We start from the raw sequence: 27,643 nt of genomic DNA, 5'->3' as shown, positions 1-27,643 counted from the left end.
GAGTGGCTCAATGGGTTTAAGCCTCTGCCTTCGGCTCAGGTCATGATCCCAGGGTCCTGGGATCAAGCCCAGCATGGGGCTCTCTGCTCAGCGGGGAGCCTGCTTCCTCCTCTCTCTCTGCCTGCCTCTCTGCCTTCTTATGCTCTGTGTCTGTCAAATAAATAAAATCTTAAAAAAAAAAAAAAAGAAAGAAAGAAAGAAGGAAAAAGAATTGTGTATGGTGCTTGTAAGGGCCTATTTAGCCAGAGCTATTTCATCTCAGTTAAACAGTGATTTTGTTGTTTATGCAGTAAAACTTAAACTGACCCTGTGCACCCCGCCCCCCAGGGGAACTTACTTAAAAGCAAGTCCAGGAAACCAGTAAAATGTGGTCAGCCAGGGGCACCTGGGTGGCTCAGTGGGTTAAAGCCTCTGCCTTCGGCTCAGGTCATGATCTCAGGGTCCTGGGATCAAGCCCCGCATCGGGCTCTCTGCCCAGCGGGGAGCCTGCTTCCTCCTCTCTCTCTCTGCCTGCCTCTCTGCCTGCTTGTGATCTCTGTCTGTCAAATAAATAAATAAAATCTTAAAAAAAAAAAAAAATGTGGTCGACCAGTCCCTAATAACAGAGCCCAAATACAAGGGCGGGTCAGGTCAGGTGGCAATAACAGCCTGAATGCAGGGATGAGTCAGGCAAGGTGGAGACATCCAATCAGTGGGGCGCGCATACTGTCTCCCAAGGAGTGTGGGCCCCGCCTTTTGGGCACCAATTCTGACCAAGGTGATAGGCTAGTTCAAATAGCTACTATGGGGTGAACTGTAATTCAATTGGCCACCCGTGTGTGACCTAGCATGACTGTGCGGCTTTCTCTGTGTGTTGCAATCTCATTGGCCACCTCCGTGTGGCCAGGCTCAATCACATGGCCTTTGCTCTCTAAAAGTTAGTCTGTGAGGCTGGGGGTCGTCGCTCTCTCTGTAAGAGGCAACCCCGAACGGTTTGATTCTCGATGCTTGACACGAAATAAAGCTTTGCCTGACCTTCGCTTTGTATCAGTCTCACTCCTTTGATCACGGACCCTAACAGTGCCTACTTGAGTCGGACAGAATCTTCAGAGGAGGGCTGTGAGTTCTGTTTACCTGCTGCAAATTCCTAGGCCTGATTCTCTCCTCAGTGATGTGTGGAGAGAGGCCAGTTGGTCACACTGAGGACTACAAAAGACTACAAAGCAGGTGACGAGAACAGGTGTGTCACTTGGGGGCACGGGTGTGCTGGTCCATAATTAACAACGAGCTGGGAGGAGGCATGGTGGTGGAGCAGCAGGGGGAAGGAGTCCTGTTCGGCAGCCTCGGCCAATTGCCCATCTCCCTGGTGTAAATACTGCCGTCCTGGTGGACTTCAAGCTACTGTCCTGCCATTACTGAGCAAGGAGGGGCAAGAGGTGCAAACGAGCAGCTCCCCCGGGCGGCGTCGGCTCACCGAGGCTCGAGGCTCGGAGAAGACCCAGGTCTGTGTCAGAGAGCACAGCTCCAGGGAGACAGCTGGGCCGGTTGCTAGGGGACTTACATTCCGTAAGAATAGAGGGGCTTGCAGAGAGTGCGAAGAGACCTCAGAGGAGACCAAGACTCGGGTGCTTTCTTGACAGGATCCTTCCTTTAGAAGACATCATGGGACAGGGTCTTTGGAGCCAGAGTTCATTACGGCCTCCCTTTGCTGTCTGAGGTTGAATTCCAAGGCCCTCAGTGTCCTGTTTTGGTGGGGCCTTCACCAACCCTTCTTCTGTGTATAGGATAGGATAGGTCCCGCTTCGGACTGAATGTTTGTGTCCGCACAAAATTCCCATGTTGAAACCCTCACGCAGTGGTGTCTGGAAGTGAGGCCTTTGGGAGGTAATTGGGTTCTGAGGTGGGGAGCCTCCATGACGGGATTAGCGTCCTTTTGAGACAGGAAGGGCGCTGGCCCTCCGCCTGGTCTCCGCCTGTGGCGATACCAGCAGATGGGGCCTCACCAGACACTGCACTGCCCACGCCTTGATCCTGGAATTCTCAGCCTTCCTGACCTGAATCATCCCTCACTGTGTAAGCCACCCAACACCCCCAACGAAGACAGATTCCCCTCTTATGTGCGCTTGAAGAGGGCTCCTCCTTTTTGATAAAACTGCTTTACTTAAGTTCCAAAAAGAGATGCTGTTTCTGTTCCTCTTCAGCTACCCATCGCAGTTCTTCACCAACTGCTCAAACTCCAGTCTTCGTCACGGCCTCAGGCATCTGGGATTTGCCGCTGAAACACGCACAGATGGCTGGTTAGCCCACAGGGTGCAGCAGGGACCCTACAGTCTGCAGGACGCTCAGACCTGACTATCTCCACAGTTACAACACTTGCTTCCTGCTGCCAGCCTCACTGCGGGTGCATGCTCCTACTCAGGAGAAGACAAGCAGGAGTGCACGGTCAGACCCTCACAGCCATCAGAACCGCTGGCAAGAGAGGCCGCACGGGCCCCAAATGTCTAGTACCGCCACTGCCTGGGAAAATATGAGACCCAGTTAGAAATCATTTCTCAATTTCTTCTCACCAGAAGGAAAAGTAAAATGTATTAAGAGCCAGGTTTTTCCTCCTGGTTCTGTCCTTCTAGACCAGTGGTCCTCAGCAGGGGGGTGGTTTGGTACCCTCCCTCCAGGGGACATTTGGCAATGACTGGAGACATTTCGGTCGTCAACCGAGGTGAGAGATGCTCCTGGAATCCAGTGGGTGAAAGCCAAAGATGTGGTTAAACATCCTACAGCGCACAGGACAGCCTACCCCCTCCACACACACCCAACAACAAAGAATGATCTAGCCCAAAATGTCTGTAGTAGACACCCTGGTCCCACTGAGTGAAGGCCAAAGATGTCGCTAAATATCCTACAGTGCACAGGACAGCCCCATCCCCAACAAAGAATGATCTTGCCCAAAATGTCTGTAGCAGAAACTCTGGTCTTTGCACATTAAAAAAGTTTTCCCCCAAACTAAAGCCATGGCATTCTTGCTCCAAGAAGGAATCAGATCCACAAATCATATTTTATTAGCTGTCCAATGCCACCTTCCATTCACGTCCTGTGTTTTAAATAAATTTTATGAACTACCAGTGCAAATCAATACAATGCATTTTTTTTTTTTTAAACACACGAACAGGTTGAATGTTCTTGAAGCTTTTAAACAATGAGTTGACTGTGGGCAAACAGAAGGCAAGGAATCACAGATAATTAGCTCATGCATCTGGTGCTGGCTAATAAATAAATAATTTTCACATGAACATAGAAACCACTCAATGTTATTAACTGTATTTTTTTAATAGTTGGAAACTGTAATAAAATGCCATTTTCAGAAGCATCTTGGCAACTAAGTAGAACTGTTTCATTTTAAAAAATAGTTGTTACTTTCCCCTAGACGGGGGTGGGTGAACTTGTAGCAAAATCTTCCTTCCCACTTGACTCTGGCAGATGGAGTGATCTTCCACAAAGTACGTTTTTCTGCACTTCTTTCCATAAAAGCCAGCCGCCAGGAAGAGCACCCTGCTTTGAAAAAAGATAGTTTGGCTCACACAGTATACTTTGGTTTATTTAAACAGGTAAGAAAGTGGTCCACAGTTCTCCTGAGGAGAAAATGTGTTTTCTGACTTTTGAATAAATCAAGATATTACCAGTCTGAATGAGTTTCCTTTTCTGTGAAGGGAAGAAGTATATCTTTCTTTCCCTCCAGTGTTCAGTTGCTCCTCTTGGGAAACAGTTCGGATAACGTAGCTCTGTCTCAATGTACCAGTAGCCCCACACCATGACTTCCACATGACCGAGGTCTGACATTCGGTGTCTGACGGATCAGCATTCGGCGTGTCCTTGGATCTGGGGCTCGATCTGAACTAGAAGTTCTCATAATACACCTACGAGTATCTTCTTAAAAGATATAAAAATTTATGCTAACTTGTGCTCTCTTAGTAAGGCTTGAAAATTGCTAATTAAATAAGCAGAATATAACTCATAAGCCAAAAAAAGTGCATTTTTTAAATAAAATTAAGAAGTGGGGATGGTTAAAACTATAATAAAAAGGATGAGCAGATTATTTTTGGTTAATCTTGGATAAAAATGATGCAATAGTTTCTTTTTTTTCTTTTTGAGTCCATTTGGTTTTGCTTAATACACTCACAAGGACAGCCATGAGTGTATCTCCGAATCTCATCAGCACTCCCCGGCCCTAGAGCCCTACCCCTGTCGTCATTCCTATGGGGAGACACGTGCTTGCCTCTCATTCCAAAGAACTTTTTTTATAAAACTGGTCTTAATTCATAACTATTTCAATGAGCACAAAAGACAACAGTTCTCACTGTTGTGAACACAATCAAAATCTCCACGCCTTTGGGCTCAAAACCTCACAATCATTCTGGCTTTGTCTGACACCGGAACAGGATGCTTTTGGGCCACTTTTGCACGCAAAGTGGGAGATTTTAATTCCTGTTAAGTCCAGCCAAATAAGCAGAGAGAAATCAGAGGCTCTCTCCCCTCCTCTGTTTTACAATCAGTCAAATTCTTTTTTTTTTTTTTCCCTCTTCCTTGCCACAGCCCCGTGTTTGGTAATCATGAAAGGGAAAAACGAAAGCATCTCCCCAGGTCGAGGCCTGGGAGTTCATGTTTTTTTGCTGCTTGTCTTCTGTTTCTGCTTGCGAAGGTGAGCCTCGATCTCGTGCCTGAACACCAGCATGCCCAGCTGCCCGTGGGACGCCTCGTTCATGGCCTTGGACTGCATGCACATCTTGTACTGCTCGGGGGTCAGCTCGTCCGCACAGTGCTTCTCGTGCCACAGGTGGAAGAGCCCGCGCACCGGCGTCCGCACCACGATGAGGTTGCTGTGGAGGTACTTGCGGTACAGGTGCACGTCCTCTCCGCCCCAGCCCTTGATGTCCAAATCGAAGCCGCCTGTCGGGAGAGAGCACAGCGCTGAAGCCAGCCTCACAGCCCCACCGCATCTTGATTCGACGCCCTCCTCTGCACCAGCCTGCACTGTGCGTGGAGAGAAGCATCATTTAGGGGAGACGTCTCGCTGCCTGCCCCTCCGAATGCAGAGCAGGGCCGTTGGGGAAAGAGGATTCAGAAATCCTGAACGCAGGACTTCGCGGCAGTGGAGGCCACGAGCACCAGCTCCCAGAGCTCCCAATGCTGCAAAGGGCATTCATTCCCGCACCTGCCTGCTTTCTAGAACGAGCCCCCTGAGCCGCCCCCATGAGGAACGGCAGCCGCCTGCCTTTTCTACTTGAAACCTTCCCATGAAAATTCTGGTTTCTGTTTGCATGTGGCCTCCTGTCATTCAGACAGGGAAGCAGGGGCTCGCCCCCTGAAAAGGTAGCGGGATCCAAGTGAACAAAATGATGTCCCACAAAACACTCTGCCTCTCATGGACCGAAATGGTCCCAAAAGCTCTGTCCACCCCCAGGCCAGTGATGGAGTCATGTTTAAGGGACTGGCCTCGCTGTGCAGAGTTTCTACTCTGAAAATCTGGCCTCGCTTCAGAGTGGACTCTATCAAAGTGAGTAATGGTCCCCTCCACACTCATCTTTGTAAACAGAGATGCCCCATGTCTTTTCTTAACCTGAAGCCCACCGCGAACCAAAGAGAACCAGAGAAGACTTGACCCTTTTTGTCACTGTTCCTCTCTCACCTAGGAGATTTATTTAACTCCTAGAGAAACAGTGACGTCATCCTCAACACCTTTCATCAGAGCCACCATGCAGCCCCCAAGCTGTGCTGTTCTGATCAAGGCCATCACTGGGCCCAGAGGGGTCATCCGTGGGGGAAACCTGCAGCCTGCCCTCAGCTGGGCTCTGTATGCAAGTGATCTGTGTTCCCCCCCATGGTAGGCAGGTGTGATACTGACTCAGGGGTCTGGAACTGGAGCCTGGGGTTGGCCACTTCACCTCTCTTGAGTTGTGGTTTCTTTATCCTGAAATGAACTAAATGTCAAAACCAAATGACATAGTCATGTGAGGGGCAGTGCTTGCTTAGCTGTAACTGATTTATTATCATCAACATCATCACAACTTCTTAAATAGAAGGTGCAAAAGTAAGATGCTTGCAAATAAATACAAGATGGCAAAGAAAGATCGGGGTCCAGATGTGACCCAGAGTTTCTGAGGTCCTATCAGTGGCTCATGGAGGAAGAGTGTCCTCACCAGCCTACCATTCCCACCATTCCCATTCAAATTTGATAAACCTACATCATCACAAAATAATCTTTTCTTGTACAAAGAACAAGGAAACAGAGTTTCTCGAAATGAAAACCTGCTTTAGAAAGGGCATATGGGGGTGGGGGTGGGGATGGAAATCTCCATGCTCTGTGAGGGCAGGGCTACCCTGACTCCAAGCCGGGTCCACTTTGACCGCCTGAGCACAAGACCAAAGTTTCTGCCTTATTCATTCATATCCTAGTCACGTATGATCCACAATTTTGTTGTTTCAGGGCACAGGAGGAGGTGCTGCTGTGGGAAGTGGGGTAGTATTTGCAAGGGGAACAGGAAACGCTCTGTTCTCATCCCACATCCCTCACTTGCTGTGTGGTGCCTTTGCCCTTTTCAGCTGCAACCTAAGGGCCTTTCCGCTCAGTGCTCTGGGAGCCTCTGAGTGTGTGTGTGTGTTGACAGGTACTATACACTCATCTGGAGCTTAGAGTAGTACCTAGAATTTTCGAAGTTTCAGCAGAGAGAAATTTCAACCCTTTCCAGTATGTGATTTTCCCAAATTCCCCGTGTTGTCCTTATTTTTTTTTTCAGTGAATTCCGCTACTACCATGGAGGCCCAGAATGTTCTGCTTGAGAAGGACCAGAGCCAGAACCAGGTGGGAAGGAGGCATTGGGGGTTGGGGGGTGGGGAGGGTGGGGAGACTTGCTTTGAAGCCACCTTTCTGTGACAACAGTCTTTTTCCTCAGACTGTGTGCCACATTTGGGGTAACTGAGCGGGTCTAGTGGAGATCAGAGGGGCTCGTGTGTCGACGCACACCCAAGCCTCATCCTGGTCCAGTCTCCAAGGACCTGACAGGAGGAAGGGCCTCTTAAAAAATGGCACTACCTCTGCCCTCAGACTCCTGGGGAGCTGCCCCGACTCCCTCCCGGGCTGCTCGTGGCCTCTGGGTGGCAGCAGAGGCCAGACTTGCCGCCAGTCGGTGCCTCTTACCTATATTGATGAAGTCCGACCGGTACTGACAGGTCATCCCAAATCCAAAGTCTCTCCAAAATCCAGTCTCCTTCTTTATCACCTGCAGGGAGAGCACTGTCATTTGAGAGGGGAGGACCGAGTGGGCAGAGGTAGAGAGCAGTCCCACACTAGTGTGAGCACAGTTCAACAGGGAGCCCAGCCCACCCGACGAGAAGCCGCCCCACGACCTCCTGTGGGAAATGCAGATGGATCTGAGTCCCTGCGGATGGTTAGGGATACACTGAACTCACGGGTTCCCAAATGGGCCTTGTGATTTTTGGCACCTCTGGCTGGAATGTTTCTAGGGTGTAGGCATGAAAACACACACACACACACACACACTCTCTCTCTCTCTCTCTCAAAAAACAAACCAGGAGAGCCAGTTTTTGAGCGATGCCATGGAAAAGCCACCTACGTGTCTGGCCCAACACCAGTGCCAGAGAGAACTGGAGGCCTCGGCCCCTCACACAGGGCCGGGCAGGGAGCCAGCGAAGGGCTCAGGAAGTGGAGAAAAGGAAGAGAGAACAGCTCGGAATTCAGCTGCTCTGGCACAGGGCACACACAGGACTCCCTCGGGGGAATAAAAAGAAAACCCGAGAAGTCGCTGGGTTGCTTCAGCTCTGCTAACTCTCCCTTGCCGAGGTAAAGGGCACCAAGAGTCCAGGTTCTGAAGAGAGACTCTGTCCATTCATCTTTAAACTATTTTAAAACCAAACTGCTCCCAAAACATCTGTGGCAGTGCCAAGCAGCAGGGCTACCAAGAGGCCATCCAAGCGGTGACCGTCTCCAAAGAGCAGGGCCAGGTCCCACTCAGTCTCTCACTCTGCAGGGAAATTTCCAGTGTATTTGCTAAAGCAGCAAGACTTTTTAAAACGTTGGTTTAAATTTTTGGCTGAGGTCATTCCAGGGCTTGTTTTGAGAGCTTAATAGTTCTTCATTCTTGAGACTAACATAGGTGCTTAGGGGAGAAAGTCCCCTCCTGGGGAAGGGAAAGGGAGGCCAGGCCGAACCGGGTCCCCTCCACTGGGATTCCTGCATTTTCTGCCCGCCCCAGGTCTGGCTCCCTTCGCTGCTCTTCAGAGACAGTGTATAGCAGGGGAGGAGACCCAGTGTCTCCTTCCAGCTTGACCACCGGCTAGCTTCTCTGCCGCAGGCAGGTCCCTCACTTCTTTGAGCCTCTATTTCCTTTCCTATAAATGAGGAGGTTAAGGGGCGCCTGGATGGCTCAGTCTGTTAAGCATCCAACTCCTGATTTTACCTCAGGTCATGATCTCAGGGTCCTGGGATTAAGCCCCACATGGGGCCACATGCTGGGCATGCAGTCTGCCTATGATTCTCTCTCCCTCCTTCTGTGCCACCCCCAAAATAAAAAAAAAAATAAGTAAGGGGCCCCTGGGTGGCTCAGTCGGTTACCCGTCTGCCTTCAGCTCAGGTCATGATCTCAGGGTCCTGGAATCGAGTCCCACATCAGGCTCCAGGCTCAGCGGGGAGCCTGCTGCTCCCTCTCCCTCTGCCCCTCCCCCCGCTTGTGCTCTCTCGCCATTTCTCTTTCTCTCAAATAAATAAAATCTTTTACAATGAAATAAAAGAGGAGGTGGAGCTAAATCTCCGCTAAGGTCTCTTCCAGCTCCACCATCCAAATATCTAGCCTCACTGCCCTTCCACCTTCCCGAAGTTCCAAGTTACGTCCCCCAAAGCCTCAATTATATTCCATATATGGCTCGTGGAAGGACTGTGAACTCAAAAATTCTTTGGCTCTGTGATCCATGAAACCATCTTATCTCCGCTACAGCCTCTGCAGAGGCTGGGCTGAGGGAACACACACGCGTCAGGGCTGCCGGGGGAACAAGGACCGAGAGAGGTTTTGTCAGTCGGTGTGGTCCCCGCAGATGTGCTCCAACTGGAACAAAGGCCCGTTATACAATAGCTCCCAAGTGACAAGGCAATTTCATTAGTATCAACTGGAAAGATTTTGCAGGGAAGGAAAGTTTGGGGAAATCTCCACTGAGTCATTTTTTTAAAAACAGTTTCTGTTTCATACCAGGTACACGGTTTCTGGTACAGCTAATGGCTTAATATCCTTTCTGCTGGCAAGGACACAGACAGACGAGTCCTCTAAGCTTCTGGATAAAAATGGAGTCAAAGACAAGGGCCAGTAACCAAACATCAAGCATTTGGCTGAGGTGTACCTGGACTCCAAGCAGGGACGCCCCAAACAGGAAGAGCAATGGGCCAGGGCTTGGGAGGAAAGACAAGAAGGATTGCAAGAGGTGGTCACCCCAGACATGGGCTGTGCATGCGGTGCCCGGCAAGGCTGAACAAGGTCAAGACGGACCCTCACACCTGGGGACCGTGGGACAGACACAAACTGATTTATGAGCTGGGGAATGCACTCTGTAAACACTTATTAACGTTGGCTTTAAAGTTGGCAAGCCAGAAAAAGCCACTATCTTGGGGCGCCTGGGTGGCTCAGTGGGTTGAAGCCTCTGCCTTCAGCTCAGGTCATGATCCCAGGGTCCCAGGATCGAGTCCCACATTGGGCTCTCTGCTCAGTGGGGAGCCTTCTTCCTCCTCTCTCTTTGCCTGCCTCTCTGCCTGCTTGTGATCTCTGTCAAATAAATAAATTAAATATTAAAAAAAAAAAAAAGAAAGAAAGAAAGAAAGAAAGAGCCACTATCTGAAATGCTCCTTGAAACTGAGCCCTTGGTGGACACGGGTTGGCTCGCACCCTACCCATGGCCTAGGACATCAGGGCGAGAGGGGGTTTGCTTCTGACAGGCTCTGTGACACACAGCTGTGCCGAGTCCCTGGCACCATGCCCTTGGCCTTGCTGGGAGTGAGTCCTCTCAAACGTGTATCGGATCACAGCACGCTCCAATTTAAAACCCTGAGGCGCTTTAATTGCATTCTCACTAATGCAATTAGAATAAAACCCAGAGAAAACCTCTAGCCTGCAAGGGTCCTACGTGACCTGACCCCTGCCTGCCTCGTCCACCTCACCCCCTCGTGCAGAATCTCCTCCTATCCCACCCCTCGAACACACGAGGCTCCCAGGTCCCCGATGCCAGACACTTGCAGACCCCTGGCCTGGGTCACCTTTTCCCTGCTCACCACTGGGCTCTGCTTCCATGTCACTTGCCTAGAGCAGTCATCCTGACCCTCCCAGCCAGTGTCAGCACACACCCCCACCCCTGTCACCACCACGTCACTCTCTAACCCGTCACCTGGTTTCTTTTCTCTGTAACACTCACAGCTCTCTGAAATTGTCCTGCTGAGGCATTTGTTCCTCTCTTTTCTGTCCTTCCTACCACTGCTGGTGAAGGTCAGCCCAGGGCCCTGGAATCCTTCACAACCCCCAGATCAAGGTCCAGCACACAGAGGTACTCCATAAATGCTCCTCCAATAGAGAATGAGGAGCCCTCCTAGGGCAGAGGGGGCTCCATGCCAGTGGAAACAGACAGGGTTCCAGCAGAGAATTCTTTAGTGGGTCAGCAAAGGCCTAGGAATTCCAGTGGGAAAAGAACTGTGGGGCTTTGGAGGAACAGACTAAAACGTTTTCACCTTCCTGGGCTCTGAGCAGACGGCTCTCCTGCTTAGAGCCTCGACCCCAGGCACAAGAAGCTCCCCTGCTCTGTTCGAACTTTGAAAAGACAGATACCAATGATGTTTACTACAACAGAGGAGGAAGACACCCTCAGATAAAGATTGTATGTTAAAAGAAAAACATCCGTCCTGAATTTCACCTATCGGTTTTCAAGTGCTATCCTCACTTAAAAAACTCTCTCTCAAGGGCTGGCTTCCTCTCAACTTCCTGCAGCCCCTTTCTCCCCCCACCTTAGTTAGATCTCAGCAGAGCACTGCAGGGCAGGAACACACCACAAAGGACAGTTGTCAAGCCCGCTCTCCCACAGGAAGCTTCCAGACCCGCAGCTCTGTGGGCAATTCACGTGACGGGGGTGATTATTTTCTATAGGGACCAGAGCACAAAGCACAAATCGGTGTCTCTCCCCAGAGATGTGGGAAGGCGGCGTCCCGCAGCTGCGTGGAGAGCCGGGAGGCAGTCCGCGCCTGTTGGTTTAATGGTGCTGACTTGGACAACTGCCCGCGAAGCAATCTGGGCCCTGAAATAAAATAAATAACAAATACTCAGGCCGAGTATTTCCTCTAAATCAAAGAGAGCCTGCGAAGCACCGAGGCCGTGTTGCCCAGGCTTGCATTCACGCACAGTGCCCGCGGTACACACCCCGTGCGGCCCGCAGGCCCCGCGCTCAGAGGGCGCCCTGCCTGCTTTCGCGCTTTTGAAATTCTTGCTAAGTCCAGAGCCAGGGCCCTGCATTTTCACTGTGTACTGGGCCACGCCGATTACACAGCCCGTCCTGCCTGTGAGCAGCCGGCATCCTGAGCTTCAGGGGCTGAGCTGGGTGTCCCCAGCCCCCGCATCATACATTCCTCATTATGTGGGCCCAGAGAGAGGCTGCGTGGGGCACGCATGGGCCTTACAGTGTGGAGGTAGCCTGGCCTGTCCGAGCTAAGTCAGCCAATGGTGGCTAAGCCCAGACCGACACCAGGATTGCTGGGAGCCTTTCCATTTCTTGAGAAATGCACTGTTCTGGAGGCACAGCTTTCACAGAACGGGTCAAAGGCCACCTCCTCCAAGATTTGTATTAACCCACATTTCCCCACAAGTCTTTCACTGGGGCCTGCTTGAAAAGAATAAAGTGTCTTCTGAAGGGTATCGTACTGGAAAAGGAATCCTCCAGGTTCTCTGGTCTAGGAATCTACACGGAAAGCTAGACTACGCCCTTCTGGAAGCAAGGCCACTCAGCACCCTCGGCCCTGTCCCCATCAGCAATCCCACTCAGCAATACAGGCAACGACTTATGCCTCTGAGCTGCAGGTTTTCCTCAGAGAAGTGAGCAGAATAAGGCCTCTTCACCTTCCTGGCTATCCCACGAAATAAAGCGGGCACCGAGCTGGCTTCCGAAAGCCTGCGGATGGCATCTGTTCACACTAGTCTCGGTCCGCAGTGAGCGCCTGCTTCCCAAATATAGAAAAACAGACTAAAAGCATGAACTGTTCCAGTCAGCAAACTTCAGACATTTGAGCAGGTTGGTGGTGCAATACTTCTTGGAAGAGGGGGGATAGGGAGGAGACAGAATCAGAGAGGATGGAGTGCCACTCACACACTGGACAGAGTAGCACCAAGTCGCTGGGTTTCAATGATGCAGGGTGGACTGGGGCTTCTGGCACTGAGGACGTCCCCGGGTGAGGAGAGGGCCCGAGGAGGAAGCTGGAGCGGCGCGGGATGCTCACCTGGCAGAGCAGCTGAGGGGGGCATCTGTCAAGCTGGGGACTGCGCACCTGCTGCTGCGGTTTGCAGCCTTTTCCTCGGTCATCAGTGTCAGAGTCAGCGTGGGGAGCACTTAGTCCCCACAAGGCATCAAGGCCGCAGTGCTGTGCGGGTCCACCCAGCTCCCCAGGACCTTGTGAGTCTCTGCCTGCCTCAGCGGCTCAGACCCGCCCCCCCAGGCTGCGGTGAGGGCACTGATGGCACAGAAAATGGCCAACAAGATGAATCAGGGCTTTTTCTCCCCCCTCCTTTCCGGGAGTGCGTTGTTACACATTTACTAGCACACCACTGGCTTTGGGCCACAAAAGATGATTTAAAATGGGATTAATCTGTGTTTTGCAAATGTATCTCTGGCAGAGGGTGAAGGAAAGACCGGATGATGGGAGGGAGAGGGTCTATGGGGGGAGGTGGCAGGAGGCAGGAGGCTCCCGCGAACCGGGAAAGTGGAATGTCTACAGTATGAGTATAATATATATTTGAACCGGGAAAGTGGACTGTATATACATATATAAATATATATATATTTATATATATATATATATATTATTTATTTATTTAAAGATTTTATTTATTTATTTGACAGAGAGATCACAAGTAGACAGAGTGGCAGGCAGAGAGAGAGAAGGAAGCAGGCTCCTTGCTGAGCAGAGAGCCCGATGCGGGACTTGATCCCATGACCCTGAGACCAGGACCGGAGCTGAAGGCAGAGGCTTTAACCATCGAGCCACCCAGGAGCCCCAATAATTATTTAAATCAGAGTCATTCCTTGATCTCTGAGCTGTTTCTTCATTAAAGCATGAGCAAGTTTTATCTCAGGTTTACAACTCAAGAAATTAAATGTTAGCATAAAATCCCATGGTTTCACATACTTCTAATTATTAATGGTCTGTACTCAAAAGTAAAGAAACAAGTAGTCTAAAAACACACACACACACACACACACACACACACCAGGCATGTGGCTTCCAGCTTTAGTCTGAAGACAAAGTGTTATCAAACAGCAGTGACCAGCACGGAGCACTCAGGAGGTCATATTTACGGGGCTGCTTGAGCACTCGTCTTGTGTTTGCATCCGTGAGTCCTTCTTGTCATAGCTCCCTTCTGGACCTGCATCCTCCCTCCACCTTGAGACGGATGTACTCCAAGGGTGGCTCTCCAGAGTATCTGTAGATCTCAGATCTTTCACAACGGAGACAAAATGAACCCTTGCTAGGAAGTCCCTCCTAATTCACGGTTCCTAACTATCTCTTTTTATTTGGTACCTTCTCAGGACCTACACATTCTGTCTCCATTATATGAATTTCTGTAGCTTGATGTTCTCCCTTGGAATTTTTGTCAGCCCATTTCCTTTATATTTCAGCCCTCATCTAGATCCAAAGTCTTTCAGTGCACTAGGGTAAGGAGATCCTGCTCTGGGCCTGAGTTCTGCTACTAGCTGGTTGTGGGATCTTGGGCAAGTCTACAAAAACGAGAGAGTAAAGTGACCTCTCCAGTCACTGCCGAGCATATGAAACTGTTTCAGTTCCTCCGACTCCTCCAGAATGTCCAGTCTAGTTCTCTGCAGGTAGCAAGTGTTCCAGAAATGGCTCATCCAATAACACACATAATCAACACTTTCCTTTTGTGGATGAGAACCCTGTGTTTCTCTGGACTGAATCCTCATGAACACTGAATCCTAACATAGCAGATATATATGCTCTAGGAAAGCTCTAAGGTCTATTTGGAAGTAAAGGTCCCCGGTTGCGGGATAATTCCAAGGCTCTAGCTATGGACACGGCGATCTGAGTTCTGCTTCTGCTTGTCCATTAATTCTAGGGGTCCAAGAAACTGGTTGAACCGTATCACACCTCTCATTTCCCGCTGCACCTGCTTCTCTGCAGGAATGCTAACACAAGGATAAAACTTTTAAAGTGTGAAATGAAAAGAATTCTTTGCAAGCAAATAGGACCTTTATGAGTTTGAAGTTGAAAACATTAATCACATTTGATGTCAAACATAAAGAAGCACTTTATTTAAAACCAAAGGAATGTAGGTTGAAAGAAAATAAATCCTGTATCCCTTTCCCCCCCGAAACCCTATTTTAAGCTCAGAACTCAGGGAAGGGAAACAAGAAGGTTTGTGTCTCAACAGAAGCGATCTCACCCTCAAGCAGATAAAAACTGATTCTTGGGGAATGGAAAACACTTTCCGTGGCGACATACACAGCAGCACACATACACAAACAGTTCCGTCAACAGATACTCAGCGTATCTGGTGCTGGAATTCCACCGAGCGGGGGAGAGAACTGTATTATTCCCGCGCCGCGCAACATGGGCCTGGAGGGAAACCATGCTGGATGGGTGAGGAGTCGGCCCCATCCAGCCTCAGGGAACCCAAGCTGAAATCTTCTGGAGAAGATCACTGTAACAGCTGCCAGAGGTTTACTGGAGGATGGGGCTAGAGAGAACAGGTTTTGCTACTCTGGAAGCTTCAGGACAGAATTGGTCCTCCAAGAGAATTTCAAAGAACGCATGTTTTCAATGAAAATCAATTTACTCTCCCACTGCACAGAAGCATGAGAGACTCGGTTCCTTCCCACCTTCACGTTCACACAGCAGATCTCCCTTCCCCACCCTAAGATGCACTTCGTGGGAAGAGACACGGCTTTGCCTCCAGAGGAAACAGAAGAAATGCTCAAGGCGGTGAAGAACTGACAGCCCAAGGTCAGTGGTCTCCTGATACTCAGCCTGAGCGGGAAGGCAGCCTTAGACACACTCAGCTCATCTCTCTGCCGGAAAAGGTCACCATCCGAGTTGGGGGTGACACACAATAATGGGGACTTTCATCTCAGAAGGGCATATCTACATGCGTTCCAGAGACTCTCTCCTGTGGCCCGCACGGCTTCTCTGCTAAATGGGTTCACTGCTGCCACCACCACTGCCACCAAGACCACTCAGCCTCCAGAGCTCCTTGGTGGCCGTGTGTTCCACTCTCCGTGACCTGCGCAGCTCCGATCTTAGCAGAGAAGCCCCTCCAGCTTTCCTTTAAGAGCCACCTTGCTGGTGACCAAGGCCCAGAGGGACTGTGATCTGTGGGAATGGTGGCATGCGGGGCGGGCACTGGATCTGGTCCTCACTCCTCCACTGACTCACTCGCCATGTGACCTGGGGAGAGTCACCCCCTTCTGGCTTCCGTTTGCCATCCGTCACCTTCCTTACCTGGGAGCGTTTGTAATAACAAAGAGAAAATGTGCTGCATCCGTAATGCAATAATCCTAGTTTCCCAAACCCATGTAAGAAAACTACGAAGGTGTGAAATTACCTTCCATGAGGTACTGTTCCTATTTATCTTCCGCTTTTAAATATTGCAAGCACTTTTAATGAACAAGGTGCTGGGAGCAAAGGCCAGAACATATGCCAAACTTAAAAATTACTATGGGAATCAATCCACAGATTTCCACTCACCTTTACTCATGGTCAGGTGCCCCTGGTAATGAAAGAGAGGACCCAGAGCCACACAAGGGCCCCTGCGGATCATTACTCACCAGCTGCTGTTCTAAGGGAGGCACTGCGTCCGGATGGCCGTATATTATGGCGGGATTGTACTGACTGAAAAGGACCGGATAAAATACCTTCTTCCCTGCAAACCAGGAAACAAACATTCCCCTAAAGCAACAGACGGAACTATTGGGCTGGTTGGCTTCTATTCAGCCCTCCGAAATATCCCAGGTATTTCCATCCACTTTTCCTTTTCTTATCATTCAACCCTAAATCACATCTTAGAAGTTCTGCGCACCTAGACCAGACAGACAGCCTCTCTGATATCCGTTAGTGCATGCCTACAGCCCCCCTCTCCCTTCAGTTTCAGACAGCTTTCCAGTCCCTGTCCTCCCCCCACACTTTCTCCTGTGTGGGCCGACCTCCCTGCTGAAAATGGAAAATGGGTTACAGACTTGAACTTAGCATGAGGAGCCTCAGACTTATGGTGGCTGACAGGCCCACACTGACATCAAAGGAGAAATCAAACCAGATGATTTTCCTTCCCTCTGGGGTAAAATGGCGCCAGTGCAGAAGCAAGAGAGCTGAGGAAGCTGTGAAGGAACGCATGTGAGTGTGACATAGCTAAACACCACCACGGGGGAGAGAAAGGGAAGCGCCGCCTCCAGAGACCCTCACCTGGCTGTGTGTTCAGTCTGCACGTATTGAGGAATTCGGAGGTGAAGTAGATGTCGACGTCACAGAAAAAGAGAAGGACGTTGCTTCCTTTCCAGAAGCGGGCTCCCACATCAAGGCCCTTTCCCCGAGAAAACTCTCCGTTCAGTTGGATGAAGGTAAAATTCCTGAAGTTGGCAGCTCTGAAAGGGAAGACCAGATACAGTCACTCATGTGTTCACATGCCCAGGCGGACAGATTCCCCTGGGAAACACAAGTCCAGGGCCCATCCACATCTTGCCACGTAGGCGTTGTAACCATGAAGACACTGAGATTACCAAGAAGATACAGAATGACCCAGACTCACTGGAAATTCCCTGAGATTAAAGGTACCAAGAACACTCAGGAAGGTTTTAGCACCAACTTATTTCTTCTTTCTCTAGCAATTTCCCGACAGTGAAAAGTGTACTGTTGTAGCTAATGGACATTATCTATGATAGCGAGAATTGAACCAGTGGAGACTGGGTGAACAGAACCCAGGACAATCTCCATGCCTCCCAAGCCACCTGAATGAAACCACTGAGCTAAAGAAACAAAATCACACCGGAATGGACCCACCTGGTATCTTCTCATCTTTATGTGACTCGAGACCAGGCATGACGATCTTGATGTATGTCTATCCCCAAACACATCTAAGCCTGGACTCCTTCCCATCTTCAGGAAAAGCAAGAGAGTATGGGAGGAAAAAATGACAGACTTGGATTCATATCACTAAGGCTGTCCCAGACAGCCTTAATCTCCTATAGATTAACTCTGGGATCTAGGCCAGCCCTGTTATATCGTGAGAGCTCAGTTGCCTCATCTGCACAATGGGAATAATAGCACCTCCCTTAACTACTCAGAGCACTACTAGTTAGGTCAATGCTGCCAAGAGCATAAAGTGGTTTGTAAGCATCAGCTCTCTCTGTCCTCAGCCCCGGCAAGGACTCCCAGGCCTGTGGTGGTAAAGCCAAGCAAGACATTTCTTCATTTGGCTCTTCTTTCCCAGGGACACCAGAACCTTCTGAAATGGGGCATGTCTTGAGCAGAAGTTCCAGGAATTCATGTGGTACCTAGTGGTACAGGAGTTGTCTTCTGCCAGACAGGACTAGGGAATGACTCTGAGTCCTGGTCCAGCTCCTAACCCTGCCTGTGCAGCAGGCGGCCTTGGCCTTTGACAAATCTTCTTTTCTGGCTCATGCCCCCGTCTTTTCATCATGGTTCCTCTGTTTCCACAGCCTGGGCTCTCCCCTCCACCCACTGCCCTCTCCTAATGCCTCTCTAATCTTGAGGTATTCAAAACATATAAAAACCCACTTCCGTTTCAAAGTTTGTATGCCAAGGAACTCTCTTGGGTGAAAGTCAACACAAAAACAGAGTCAGAAACTTTTCAAATGTGAGGTTGTGCTTATACCTGGTCATTTAATCAGCTGACTGGAACTAGTTCCGCTACCCCTTTCCTGACGCAACATCTTCTTTCAAATCTGGGACTGGGGTGGGTTTTTTTTTTCCTGGAATCTGTGGGCCCAACCTTGTCTGAATCTAGTGCCAGACAGGCTTTTCAGATTTAGATCAGGGCAGGAGGGCTGGTGACTGGGAGAGCACAGGCGTCTGCGTCAGCAAACCTGGATCCGAGGCCCACACCCACTAGGTGCTCAGCAGATGTCTGTGAGGAAACACGTCAGCAGACAAATGGCTCTTATCCCAGCTCTCTCATCTATTTGGGGAAAGTCATTTCACTTCTCTTGCCTCAGGTTCCTCATTGCCCAAAGGGCCCTTTCCACCCTCAAATTCTGTTTCTCTGGGATTCTGCATTCGGTTAGGCAGGGCTCTACTTGTGGAGGGATCCGCCCCTTCCTGCGTGCCCCAGGGAGGTGGCCCCCCGGGTCATAGTTTCTGTGAGTGGCACTGAAGTCATGCTCTGGGGCCTCCTCATGCTTGGCCTGGCCCTGATGAGGACCAGGCCACCTCCCTGCTGCAAAGACACATGCAGGTGGAGTGTGGCCTCTGCAGCCATGTCCACACCTGCTAGAGGCTTCCACAGCTCCGCTCCTGCAAGTCAAGCTCAGCCCACTTCTCCCTGCCCTGTCTGGGCAGTTTTCAGGAAAGTTTTACCCTTGGGAGGCACCTGGATTCTCCCCTCTTCATCTAAGGAAGCCTCTTGCCAGGTCTCACAGGACTTAGCCACATTCCTGGGGCTCATCTTTTCTAACAGCCAGTCATGGTTCTCTTTCTTGACTTGTCTCAAGGCTCATAGGCTCTGGGGACCCTCCTAGAATGCAGGGATATCTGCATTAGCTAGTTGGCAGAGCAGGAAGGCCTTCTTTCTTCAGGATCACCATTTTCCAGGTTTTCCAGGTTCTACCATTAGAGAGTTCAAATACAAAAATGCTCTATTTGAACAACAGCAAGCAACTTTCACGAGAGGAAGAGGAATGCAGTTCCTCTTAAAGGAACAGCCCAGTTTCCCTCCTGGAACAGCCTACGGTCCTTTGTGCACATATATCAAATTTTTACAAAAGTTAAGTCATGTTGAATATTTAAGAACACAAGGCAGCACCAGAAACTGAGGTAACAGCATTAGAGACCATGGCGTGAATGGTGGAAAGACAGTTGAGTACTATAAGCTCAGAGGGGACAGTGGCAATTTGATATCTACACTTACCCAACGTGTAAGTTAATCAAGTTTGTTCTATCTCTAAATTTCCCCAACCCTGGCTTGAGCTGCTTTTTGGCAGCAAAGGGCAGGGGGCGGAGGAAGCTGGGGGTGGGGCTCGTCCATCACTCGGAGCCCCCAGGGAAAGGAAAGGAGTGAGGAGGACACTGTGCCTAGTGCTTGAGATGACCTTAATCTGGAAGAACTTTTTAAGAAAATCTTAAAACATAATTTCTAGGCTTCAACATATTGCCTCTAGAGAAAGGGAATTCAGGAGCACGGATGCCGATGGACCCTCCCTGTGGCCCTAAAGTGAAAGGCGATCTGCTTCCTCTCTCTTCAGCGAAGCTCTCTACAAGGATGAGACAATCCATGTTCTGTCCAGGCGCTACCCAATCTCCAAATGGGCTCTTCCAGGCCCCTCTCAGGGCACCCACAGGCCATGCAGAAAGGGGCAGGGTGGGCACCCAACTCGGCTCACTGTCTGCCCAGCTGCCCCGTGGCCCAGTGGGGGCCCAGGCTCATGCAAAGAAGGCTCCCGCACCCAGCTCATCCACCACGACCAGCGCTGGCCAGCAGGAGACACGCGTTGCTCCTGCCGGCCTGACAGCAGACATACAGATGGCGGCTCTGTGCCGAAGGCCTGATTCACAGAGCTGGACGTGAGGGCACAGCAGAGGCGGGGTGGGGACAGAGTCGTGGCTGGTCTGGGAGGCACCATTCACCACTCACAGGTGTTGGAGAAGGCCCAGGGCTAACTTCGTCATCCGTCTGTGGTTCCCAGGGTGCCTGCCAGGTCCCCGGGCTCAGCTGTGAGTCTGTCTGCAGAGGGTAATGGTACTGCCCTCCCTCTCCATCACTCAGCCTAGGCCCTTCTTAGAACTGACCAGGCTCTGGACGAACCCCATGCTCTCCTCTCTGCTGTCAGGAAGGGCCTCAGATAATTAACAGGTATTTTCTATTACGAACAGAGAGCTGAGCTGGAAACAGCAGAAAAACAATGGGAACTACTTCCCTTTCTCTCTTTTCCAGAACAGAGAGATTAATACACTGTCAAACATCTGGGCCTGGCAAGTGGACATCTTCCTCCCTGCTCAGCCTCATCAGCACCAGCCCCAGAGCAGAGGGCACAAAAGGATGGAGAGAAACTGGCTTCGGCAGGATGGCCGGGCCCCTCCCACCACACGCTCGCCGGCTTCACTCAGAAATGCTGCTCACTCGCTGGGCAGGGGATTGGCTCACTGGCCAGAGCAGCCCTGCCCCGCTGTGTAGGAAACAGTGGAGGAAGGGGCAGCAGAGCCATGCAAAAGCAAGGACCGCTTCCACACAAAACCCTGATTTGCCCCCAAGGAGGTGTGGTGGTGGGTTTGGGAATGTGCCACAGAGGTGCCCAGGCAAGGACACTGTTTTGTCCTCTGTCCTGGACAACCCCCAGGGACCATCCAGGCAATGATCATGGATGGTATGCGTGTGCCTCCTGTCTCGGCCCCAGGGTCCCTTCCTGGAATATGCTTTCTCCACCCTCTCCCACAGAAACCCCACTCAGTCTTGACAACCCGAGAGACAAGTATCACCACCTCTTAGGTCTTGCTGCAGACTGAAGGGCCTAGTTGGGGTCCCTAGCACTTTGCCCAGTCCTCCCTCTGTCCTCCTGTGCCTGGTGCCTTCTTGTGCCTTTGCCTGTACAGATATGTACTGGCTGACTTACAGGCTATAAATCCTGGGGGGGCAGGGGTGACTCCCCCCTTTTGTAATCTCCAGAGATTATCTGGCACAATATATAGTAAGTGACACACACAGGGATATAGTGGGTGATCGGTAAGCATTGGATGAATGGAGGATAAAGCCACAGGAAAAGCTGAGGTGTATCTCAGACCTTCACTGTTGGGGGGACTGCCCACGATTCCTCCTTCTTCCCTTGGGGGGTACTGGGGAACCCCTCATACATCAGCAGAAAGTGTCCCCAACCTACAGATTTCTAAGGATAGACACAAACCCACGCTTTTAGAAAGATGGCAAATACAGAGTAAGGGAAGAAATGAGAGCTAAGAAAAAGGAGATACAATTTAGTTTGAAATATTTAATTTATCCCATACAAAGAACTGTAACATTTAGTGGCACGTCTAAAGTAACGGCCTGGTAAGGAAAATGGGCCTTCTTCATGGTAGAGTGAGGGCACTAGATTCTATACTATGCAATTTCCAACTATGACTCCAGAATATGTAGTTCCAATAGGCCCCATGAGTACTCACTATTCTTCTTTTCTTCTTGAATTGTTACTGACTGATGAAACTCTCAAGTTTCTCATTCAATTCCCCTTTTTTATATAATAAGGCTAGTGCACAGGGACTCCTCCAAGTTATATACAATTATTCTGCTAGAGGTTATAATGACCTCAGAAAGCTACTGTTTCTACTGGAGATTTAATTTCTCTAATTGACTTTATTTCCCAGAATTGCCGGATTGAAAATGATAAAAGATCTTGTTGTCTAATGTGATTTATTCTCATACAGACTTCTTTCCGCCATTATAAGGAAATTCCCTTAATGTGGCACTTCCCACAATAATCCTTCATTAAAAAAAATACTTTAAAAATTTACATACAAATCCATATTACATTCAATGTATAATTTAAAAATCTAAATCTAACAGCTCTAAATATTGAAATTGCTTAGGAGTTTTACTTACTGAAAACACTTGAATAGGATCAAGAATTTAAAATTAAACGTATTCTCAGGCAGCTTTTCATAGACGGCATCTTAAATAATTTAGAATTTTCTAGATTCTGAGCTTATACAAGCCAGCTTATACAACTCTGTTTCAGCAAGTTTCTTTTGAAATGATAACCAAAATGAATAAAACTTTAGCCAGACCATCTAAGACAGATTTAAGAGGTAATAATAAAATTATAAACAAAAGAGGAGACATCACAACTAATACCACAGAAATACAAAATCTCATGAGATTGCTATGAACAATTATATGCCAACAAATTGAATAACTTAAGAGAAATGGATACATTTCTAGAAATATACAACTTCCCAAGACCAAATCATAAAATAATAGAAAATCTAAATAGACAAATAATGAGCAAGGACACTGAATCCATAATCAAACCTCTCCCACAAATAAAAGCCTCAGGACCACACGACTTTGTGAGTGAATTCTACCAAACATCTAAAGATGAATTAATACCAATCCTTCTCAAACTCTGCCAAATTACCGAAGAGAAAGGAATAGCTCTAAACTCATTTTACAAGGCCAGCATTATCTGATAGGCCAGATAAGGACACTATAAGAAAAGAAAACTATAGGCCAATCTCCCTGACGAACACAGATGCAAAAATCCTCAACAAAATATTGGCAAACCAAATTTAATACATTAAAAGGAACATACACGGGGCGCCTGGGTGGCTCAATGGGTTAAAGCCTCTGCCTTCGGCTCAGGTCATGATCCCAGGGTCCTGGGATCGAGTCCCACATCGGGCTCTCTGCTCGGCGGGGAGCCTGCTTCCTCCTCTCTCTCTGCCTGCCTCTCTGCCTGTCAAATGAATAAATAGATAAATAAATAAATAAAAGGAACATACACCATGAGCAAGTGGGATTCATCCCGGAGATGCCAGGATGGTTCAACAGCTGCAAATTAATAAACATGACGCACAACATTGACAGAAGGAAAGTTGAAAATCACATGATCATTTCAAAAGACACAGAAAAAACATTTGACAAGCTTCAACATCCTTTCATGATAAAAACCCTTAACAAATCAGATATAGAAGGAATGTACCTCAACATAATAAAGGCCATATATGACAAAATCAGAAAGAAAGAAGTAAAATGATCTCTTTGGATGGAATGATCTTACATATAGGAGAAACCTAAAGACTTCACCAAAAATCTGTTAGAACCAATAAATGAATTCAGTAGTGTCAGAGTACAAAATAACATGTAAAATCAGTTGTGTTTCTACATAAAGAGAAATTAAGAAAATAATCCCATTTACAGTCATATCAAAAACAATAAAATAAAAAGTAGTGAATGACTAACACATGTTACAGTGTGGATGACCTTGAAATCATTATTTTAGTTAAGAAGCCAGACACAAAACATCATATACTACATGAGTCCACTTATCTGAAATATCCAGAATACAGTAAACCCCCTTTATTTTTCCAAATGCTTTTACTGCATGGACAGAGATGGTCATGCAGTTTTGCGTAGTACATTGATTGAATCTCGTATATTGCGTCAACCCTGCATTCCTAGGATAAGTTTTACTTAGTCATGGTTTAAAATCATTTTTACAAAGTGCTGGATATAGTTTGCTAGTATTTTGTTGAGGATTTCTACATCTCTAATTTCTACATCTGTTTTCTTTTCTTGGTCTTTACCTGGTTAAGGTATCAGGATAATACTGCCCTCATAGAATGAGTTGGGAAGTATTCCCTCCTCTTCTAAATTGTGAAAGTTCGTGAAGCACCGGCATTAATCCATCTTTAATGACTGGTGGAAATCAGCAGTGAAGCCTTTTGAGCCTGGTCTTTTCTTTAGGGGAAGTTTTCTTTTCTTTTTCTTTCTTTCTTTTTTTTTTTTTTAAAGATTTTATTTATTTATTTGACAGGCAGAGATTACAAGTAGGCAGAGAGGCAGGCAGAGAGAGAGAGAGAGGAAGCAGGCTCCCCACTGAGCAGAGAGCCCGACACGAGGCTCGATCTCAGGACCCTGGGATCATGACCTGAGCCAAAGGCAAAGGCCTAACCCACTGAGCCACCCAGGCACCCCTTAGAGGAAGTTTTCTGATTACTGCTTCCATTCATTTACTTGTTATAGATCTACTCAGATTTTCCATTTCTTTTTGAAGAAATGCCTATTTTCGACAGTGTACAAACTATGGTCCTCCGTTCCCTCTCCCCTCCTTTGTGCTGTTATCATATTAAAATGATATCTATAGGCACTGTGTCTACCAATACAGATTTATGAACCTTGTTTTATGCAGTTATTTTTTCAAGCAGATAAGAGAAAAAGAGTTATAAACAAAAAATACATTTATATCCTATAAATAAGGAAATAGTTACTTTTATTTCAGCTGTTGGTTTCTTCAAAAGAATTGGAGCTTGTGTAGTACCATTTCATTTCAGCCTCAAAAGCTTCTTTTCGTACTCCTTGTGGGGCAGGCAGGCTAGTGATGAAGTCTCTCAGTTCTTACTTATCTGGGCATGTCTTAATTTCCCCTTCATTTCTGATGGATGGTTTTGCTGAATATAGAATTCTTGGTTGAATGTTTTTCTTCCAGCACTTTGAATATATCATCCCACTTTCTGGCCTCCATTATTTCTGATGAGAAATCAGCTACCGATTTTATTAAGATTCCTTTGTACCCAATGAGTGCTTTGCTCCTACCACTCACAAGATTCTGTCTTTGTCTTTGTCTTCGTCTTTCAACTATTTGGTTATCACATGTTTACTGTGGATTTCTTTGAATTTCCCTGTTCAGAGTTTGTTGAGCTTTTTAGATGTGTAGATTCAGGTTTTTCAACAAATTTGGGAAGTTTGGAGCCATTATTTCTTCAAATTTTTTGTCTGCCCCTTTCCCTCCTCTCCTCTGGAACTCCCACTAATGTCTATATTGGCATGCTTGATGCTATCCTGCAAGTCTCTGAGGTTTGTTCATTTTCTTCGTTCCTCTTTATTTTTTTAAATTTTATCTTATTTTTCCAGTGTTCCGATATTCATAGTTTATGCATTCATATGTTTATGCATTTTTGTTTCTTGAACCTCATCACATAAATTGACCTACCTTAAAGTTCACAGATCCTTTCCTCTGCCGGTCCAGACCAGATATTCAGCACACCTTAGTGCATTTTTCATTTTAGTTAGTGTACTTTTCAGCCCCAGAATTTCCATTTGGCTCTTTTCTTATAACTTCTGCTTCTATTTGGTAAGACATGGTCCTATTTGCCAAGACTTGGTTCTCATACTTTTCATTAGTCTTTAAACATGGTTTCTTTTAATTCTTCCAACATATTTAATACAGTTGATTTAAATTCTTTGTCTAGTAAGTCCAAAACCTGGGCTTCCTCAGGGACAATTTTTTTTAAAGATTTTATTTACTTCTTTGAGAGAGAATGAGCGAGAGAGAGAGAGAGAGAGAGAGAGCACGAGTGCGAAGAGAAGCAGAGAGAGAGGGAGAAGCAGACTTCCCACTGAGTAGGAAGCCCAGTGCAGGGCTCAATCCCATGACTCTAGGATCATGACTTAACTGAATCAGCTGCCCAGGCACCGCTGTCAGGGATAATTTCTAATCATTGATTTGTTTCCTGTGCATGGGCCATACTTTCTGTTTCTTTGTATATCTCTGACTTTTTGTTTAAAACTTGACATTTTAAATAATATAATGTGGCAATCCTAGAAATGAGAATCAACTCCCCCCAACCCCCAGGTTTATTGTTGTTCGTCTTTTTTGTTGTTCTTTGCTTGTTTAGTGACTTTAAAAAAAATTTTTTTTTTAATTTCTTTTCAGTGTTCCAAAATTCATTGTTTATGTACCACACCTAGTGCTCCATGCAATACGTGCCCTCCTTAATACCCACCACCAGGCTCACGCATCCCCCCACCCCTCCCCTCCAAAATCCTCAGTTTGTTTCTCAGAGTGACTTTCTTGAACTAATTCTGTAAAATCTGTATTCTTTGTTGAGTGTGACAACTTAGTGGTAAGTCAACGATTAGAAGACATTTCTTTAAGTGTCTAGAATCAATAAGTCTCCAAATCTTTGTCAAGGGATTTTGTGTACATGTTGGGGCCTGCCATCAACACTCAACCAGGTAGTTAACTGTTTAACTTAGCCTTTACTTACTTCTTGCACAAAGCCTCAAGGTCAGCCAGAGGTGAAAGTTAGGGCCTGCTCACCTTTTTCCTAAGGATGACCACAGCCCTAAATGTGAGCATGGCCTTCTACATCCCCAGGAAGGTATTCAAGCTTTTCAAAACCCAGCGGAGATCTCGCTCCTCAGCCTCACTTTTTAAGCATTTTGGTTAGTCTGTTGTTTGCCCCAACTCTTATCTACTACCTCAGGCAGCCACAAAGTTACAGACTTCCTATAATTGTTTTTTAGAGGGAAGGCTTTTTCCGATGGGAGAGCTCTGAGTCGATTAAATAAAGACAACTCTCTGAGTGGAGTCTTCCAGAAAACCCCAGATAGGTCACATCACAACATTTTTCTGAAACTGTAGAGGAGCTTCTGCCCCATGCTGGCCCCTGATGGCTGCCAGGATGTGGCTCTTGCTGTGCTTGTGGGATACTGGATTTCAAAGCTACAGAAGAGCTAAGGAGAAGGTGGGAACAAGGCAGGTTAAAGCTGTGCAAAAATTCAGTCATTTTTCTTGGATAAACATTTTTCAGATTATTGTAAGCTTTGTTTAATTTCCAGAGTTCTTCAAAAAGTTGATTCTGACCATTTTTAGCAATTTTCTCATTGCTTTATTAAGAGTATTTACAGAGGTCTTTATTTTACCATTTTGCTGATACCACCTTTCTTTAACTGTTGAGTTATATTCCATTATATAAATAGATCATTTTTTCCCATAATATATGAAAAAACTCATTTTTTTCATAATATATTTTCCTAATATTTTTATCTGGAAAAATTTCAAACGTTCAAAAATGTAAGAATAATGTAAGTATCCATATATCTTTCACTTAGATTTAGCAAGTATTAACGTTCTGCCTGCCTGCTTGCTTTCAACTATTTGAGAGTTAGCTGCACACATCATGACAACTTTACTCTTGAAGAGAAGTATCTCCCAAGAACCAGGGCATTCTCCTATGTAACATTATAATAATATAATAATCACACCCAGGAAATTTAAAATTATTACAATATTATATAACCTATATGCTATGTTCCAATCCCCCAAAGAACAATCTAGAATACGGACTACAGGCACATCTCCACAAAGAGTAGAATCTCCACTAAGCAGAATCATACTTAGCCCCTCTTGCAAATGCCAGGTGGGATGGCCACAGGCCTGAGATGCTGCCTTCATCCGTGAGGTGCCTCCAAGGGCCCAAGATTTCTTATCTCCTTGGGAGGGATTTGCTGTGTTGATTTTTTTATTTCAGTGAATGAGATAGTATCTAAAAATTGCTTAAGAAAAAAATTAAAACAAAGCAACAATTCTGCTCAAATTTAAGAAACAAATCACAAACCAGAAAAAAACCTTCCTCCCCAATTTTCTTCTGTGATGTCCTGATAAATCCTTCTGAGGGTACATGTCAAAC

At 47.4% G+C, this 27,643-nt stretch overlaps 1 protein-coding gene across 1 annotated transcript in view; it reads right to left on the bottom strand.

The window, feature by feature from the left end:
• Positions 1 to 3,012: 3,012 nt before the first annotated feature.
• Positions 3,013 to 27,643, bottom strand: part of CSGALNACT1 (chondroitin sulfate N-acetylgalactosaminyltransferase 1) — a 92,234-nt gene continuing 67,603 nt past the window's right edge. Inside the window, exons 5-8 of the mRNA XM_045073807.1 lie at positions 16,694 to 16,872; positions 16,063 to 16,157; positions 7,169 to 7,250; positions 3,013 to 4,920 (exon numbers count right to left, since the gene is read on the bottom strand). Coding sequence (XP_044929742.1) covers positions 4,631 to 4,920; positions 7,169 to 7,250; positions 16,063 to 16,157; positions 16,694 to 16,872 — 646 coding nt within the window. The 3' untranslated portion in view covers positions 3,013 to 4,630. The remainder of the gene's footprint in view (positions 4,921 to 7,168; positions 7,251 to 16,062; positions 16,158 to 16,693; positions 16,873 to 27,643) is intronic.

This window comes from Mustela putorius, unplaced genomic scaffold (genome assembly GCF_011764305.1).
Source record: "Mustela putorius furo isolate JIRA1106 unplaced genomic scaffold, ASM1176430v1.1 tig00537275_pilon_pilon_pilon, whole genome shotgun sequence".
Classification (NCBI taxonomy): Eukaryota; Metazoa; Chordata; class Mammalia; order Carnivora; family Mustelidae; genus Mustela; species Mustela putorius.
The sequence above is the reverse complement of the archived record's forward strand: the minus strand, read 5'-3'. Positions and strand labels throughout refer to the sequence as shown.